This window comes from Saccostrea cucullata, unplaced genomic scaffold, assembly GCF_032062105.1.
Source record: "Saccostrea cucullata isolate Sc308-1 unplaced genomic scaffold, CSIRO_AGI_Scuc_v1 ctg21285, whole genome shotgun sequence".
Lineage (NCBI taxonomy): Eukaryota > Metazoa > Mollusca > Bivalvia > Ostreida > Ostreidae > Saccostrea > Saccostrea cuccullata.
In genome coordinates, this window is record NW_026935545.1 from 2,346 (window position 1) to 6,573 (window position 4,228).

General features: G+C 31.1%; 1 protein-coding gene across 1 annotated transcript; it reads left to right on the forward strand.

Annotated features, from left to right (window-relative positions):
* The first annotated feature begins 268 nt into the window (after nt 1-268).
* Nucleotides 269-4,208, forward strand: LOC134243192 (VWFA and cache domain-containing protein 1-like). Its single transcript, XM_062725414.1, has 10 exons — nt 269-405; nt 1,025-1,087; nt 1,438-1,599; nt 1,717-1,925; nt 2,271-2,415; nt 2,707-2,920; nt 3,041-3,178; nt 3,277-3,356; nt 3,669-3,804; nt 3,940-4,208. The coding sequence occupies exons 1-10, from the start codon at nt 277-279 to the stop codon at nt 4,206-4,208; spliced, it is 1,545 nt and encodes a 514-aa protein (XP_062581398.1). The 5' UTR covers nt 269-276.
* Nucleotides 4,209-4,228: the final 20 nt, after the last annotated feature.

Here is a 4,228-nt window from a genome sequence, read left to right on the forward strand (position 1 = left end):
CTTGAATAATCTTTTACTTTTTCATTTAGGCTTTCCACTTAAAATCTATGGAATACGTAAGGTAAATAAAATTTGGGTTTTTTTTCCTTAACAATGGATCCTTTTAGGGGTTTTGAAAAATGATCCCTTTCTTTGCATGGTCGTATATGTTCAGGATTCCTTAAATAAATGTTTTCTCCAAATATATTCTGCCTTACAAAAGCACAAAATACAATAATATATCGGTATCTTTTACTAATGTTGTTTATTGTTTGTTTCAGAATTCTGTACTTCAACATGAAAATATTAAAAACCTTCCTTCTGTTTTGTTATTTCCTGGATTGTGCATGGGCTGAAATAAATGGAAATATACTAGCCGATGAATTACAGCGAGTAATAGAGGACGTGGGTTACACGCAGATGCAGGTATTTCACCACAGACAAGCAGATCAGCTTAATTTTTTTTTATTTTTTACTTACCAATCCTAAAGGCATTGTTAGAATTTACATGTAAAAGTAATGGAATTACAGAAATTCATGTTCAGCTGACAGAATTTCAATTTTCACTTAAGTGTTTAAAGTGTATAATGAATGAAATTAATAAGTCGATTAACAAAATGAATTTACAAATCTTAATTTCATTTGAAAACTGATGTAAATTGTGATCATATTGTGTACATGTATTAGTTTGCTGGTAACGATAAACTCAAACAGTTTCAAAATTAAACTGAATGAAAAATCATAGAATACAAATGAAAAACAATAGAATATAAATAAAAAAAACAATATAAAAAATTTAATGGAAAAAATATCAAACATTGCAACGTTTTACATGTCATATAGAAATTACTTGAATATTGATTGTCATATACTACAGGTACCTTAAGCCCAAAAATCTCTTTTACTCATTGCTTAAATTTTAATCAGTGTGAAACATAGTGGTGTTTCTCACAAATCCTTTTCCACAATTTTTAAAATTTCAAGTTTAGAAATAAGTGGGAAGTGGGAAGACAATACAACTACACAAAATTTATACTTTTTTCAGGAGCATTTCAAACGCCTTCAGTACACAGAGTCTATGGTAGACTATCCGACTGTCACAAAGAAGGTCTGTTTTTATTTTCTTTCATTTCAGAGCATATATTAAGAATGTGATGAATTTTTCAAATATCCAAATAGAATGTGAAAATCATTTATTATTATTTTGAACTTAAATGTAAAGATTTTTTTCAAATCTCTCAAAATCAATTTTTTAAGAACTTTTATGCTTGTCAAGTTGATCTATACATTTTGTACAAATTCTCAAATTATATTTATAAATTGGTATTTTCAAAATAAGAACTTTTAAATCAAAACACGTTTACGAAATGTACGAATAAATTTGATTTCAAGTAGTTCGAGCTCGAAAGAACTGCTAGGTCGTGAAATAATTCTAGTACTCAATTAATCCTACTTTAGACTGCTGATGCTTTGAAATACAAATTTGAAGAAATGGAACGAGCTCTTGTATCTTTAAAGACCACAATTGAGGATGAGTATAAATTATTTTCATCAGAAATGACGTCACGAGACTGTTGTGATCAAGCAGAATATTCATATGACAGTCGATTCCGTGCAAAGGTAAATTACTGTATGACCATTTACAATACAGATTAACAACTTTTTTTTCCTTTAAATTATGATTTTTTCATGATTTTAATACTAACATTTATAAAACATATGTATAATTTTTAAAAGGTTGATTATGAAAATATGTGTGTAACAACATCCGGGCTGTCATCACGTCCAAAGAAATATCCAACAAATAAAGTTCTTCAAGCAATGAACTCAAACCACAAGAACAACCCGAGCCTTCTCTGGCAGTATGTCGGATTGGAAAACGGTGTTCTAATTAATTATCCAGCTACGAAGTTGTCAGATTGTAGTGCCTACGATCCTAGATACAGGTTAGACTGTTTTTTCATGATAGCCACAATATGGGTTTTAAAATATGGTTCTTTACAGACATAAAAACAAACCTTTCACATAGATTTCTGCATTGTTAGTTATCTACATTATTTGAAAAGTTACTTAAAGTATTTATCACGATCTTTGAGATTGGTCTCCTATCATGAGTGTTTTATAATTAAGATTGACTTATAAGCATATTTATACTTTTAAATCTACAAATTGTGGTATATCAATATCCCAATTCTTTGATTTATTGATTATTTCAAATATACATACTTTTTAATACTAGAGCCTCTAAGTATCGATCTTATTTATGATTTATGATAATTTAAAAAACACAGACCTTTTTATAAAACTGGAGCCTCTCCTGTTCCTAAGGATGTTGTGGTACTTGTTGATGTTTCGAAATCCATGTCAGGGACTTATCTACAGAAAGCGAAGGACGCTGCTAATACTGTACTAGAAACACTGAATAGCAATGACAGGGTAATGTCATTTTCTAATTTGGAATTACCGGTAACTAGATGAGAGTGAATACGAAATTCAGAACTATTTTTTTGTTTTGCTCCAGTTTGACAAATTTCAAAATTTATAACTCAATAATTTAAAAGATGTTTCTTTACATAAAGCAAGGTTTAAGACAATAACTTGAAAATTTAACCTTTGACCACAATGAAAATATCGTTTGTTTAGGTTTTTTCTCGTTTTTTTTAATATGTGACAAGTGTTACTTAAAATGTTCAGAGCTTCATTTTTCATATGTTTTCTTTGTCAAAGGTTGGTATAGTGATGTTCAACGACAATGCCTATGTTCCAACATCCAGCAACCAACCTTGCTACGGAAACCAACTTGCTGTCGTCACCCGAAAAACCAAATCAGTTTTAAAATCTTTCATAAATACCAAAACCTCTGAAGGGAATACAAATTACTCCAAAGCGTTTTCTAAAGCTTTTGATTATTTCCAAACCTCCTCTATGAGCCCGAACAGAGGTAAATCATCACACCAATGGCAATGCGTAAACAGTAAAAATAACGAAATTCTCAAGAAAAAGGTTCCACCCATTCTATATATAATTTGAATTCTTTCTTTATTATTATTATTTTTCACAGATCAAATCATCTTGTTCTTAACTGACGGCCGAAACGTTGGTCCAGAGGATGTTTTAAAAGTTATTCATGAGAGGAACAGCCAACTAGGGAATAAGGTTGTAATACACACCTTTGGAATAGGTATGAAACATTCACAATGTTAAACTTCAATTATGAAAATAGTTTGAGACACAAAGTTACACGTGAAGAATAATATGACAGAATGGATATTTTCATTTTCATTGTTTTATTTAGAGATGTTTCTATTTCCGCTGAAACATTACTGAGGAATATATCCAAACAAAGCGAAAGTAACATTACTTATGGAGATGTCAAGGTATTCCGTTCTTTTGTTAATATTTTACTATGTCTAGTCATTTAAAACGAAATATGTTTAGATTATTCTTATTTCGTACATTCTACAAAGAGTCTTCTTTCCTTTAATGTTTTGTGAAAGTAAGCCGTGTTGTGTGTTTGTTGCTTTAGGTGAAATTGAGTTTTTATCAAAATACACATTGCTTGTTAAAAGACATCTACTTTTTAAAGCCAAAAAAACATGAAATTTTCAATATAAGTTGTATTACATTTTCATAACCAAGTGCAACAACCCGATAAGCTGTATTTCATGCTATTTAAATATTCTTTGAAGCCTGGTCAGTTTATGCCAGTACCTGATGTGACTTACCTCCCCGAAGCTTTAGGATCCTTTTATACCTATACCAACAATCCTGTAGCTGTCAAACCTCTCTTTACCTTGCCATATAGGGACTATTTCTCCAAAAACGGTAGATTTTTCTTTACATAATAGAATAAATCATAGCACAATTCTTGTAAAAGTACATGTACTTAGTTTTCTTTTTATTTGAAAAGAGTTTTCTGGTAAGTATTTGGTCGTCATAAGTCATTGTATTCTTTTACAGGTCTGATTTTATCAGCATGCCTAACTGTGACGTCCGCCAGCGAGTTTATAGGTGTGGTTTGTACAGACATCAAACTGAGTGAATTAGTCATAGACACATCATACTTACAGGAAGGGGAGATAACCTACTCCTTTATCATGGACGGCTTTGAGCGCACTTTAGTGCATCCCTTACTTCCTGACCCTCGAGACAACAGCGCGGAGGAATACGACGTCAGCAATATTTACAATTTTGAAACCGCCAGTGATGTTAGAACGGTCATTGAGTGATGAAACTGTAAAAGTTTGAT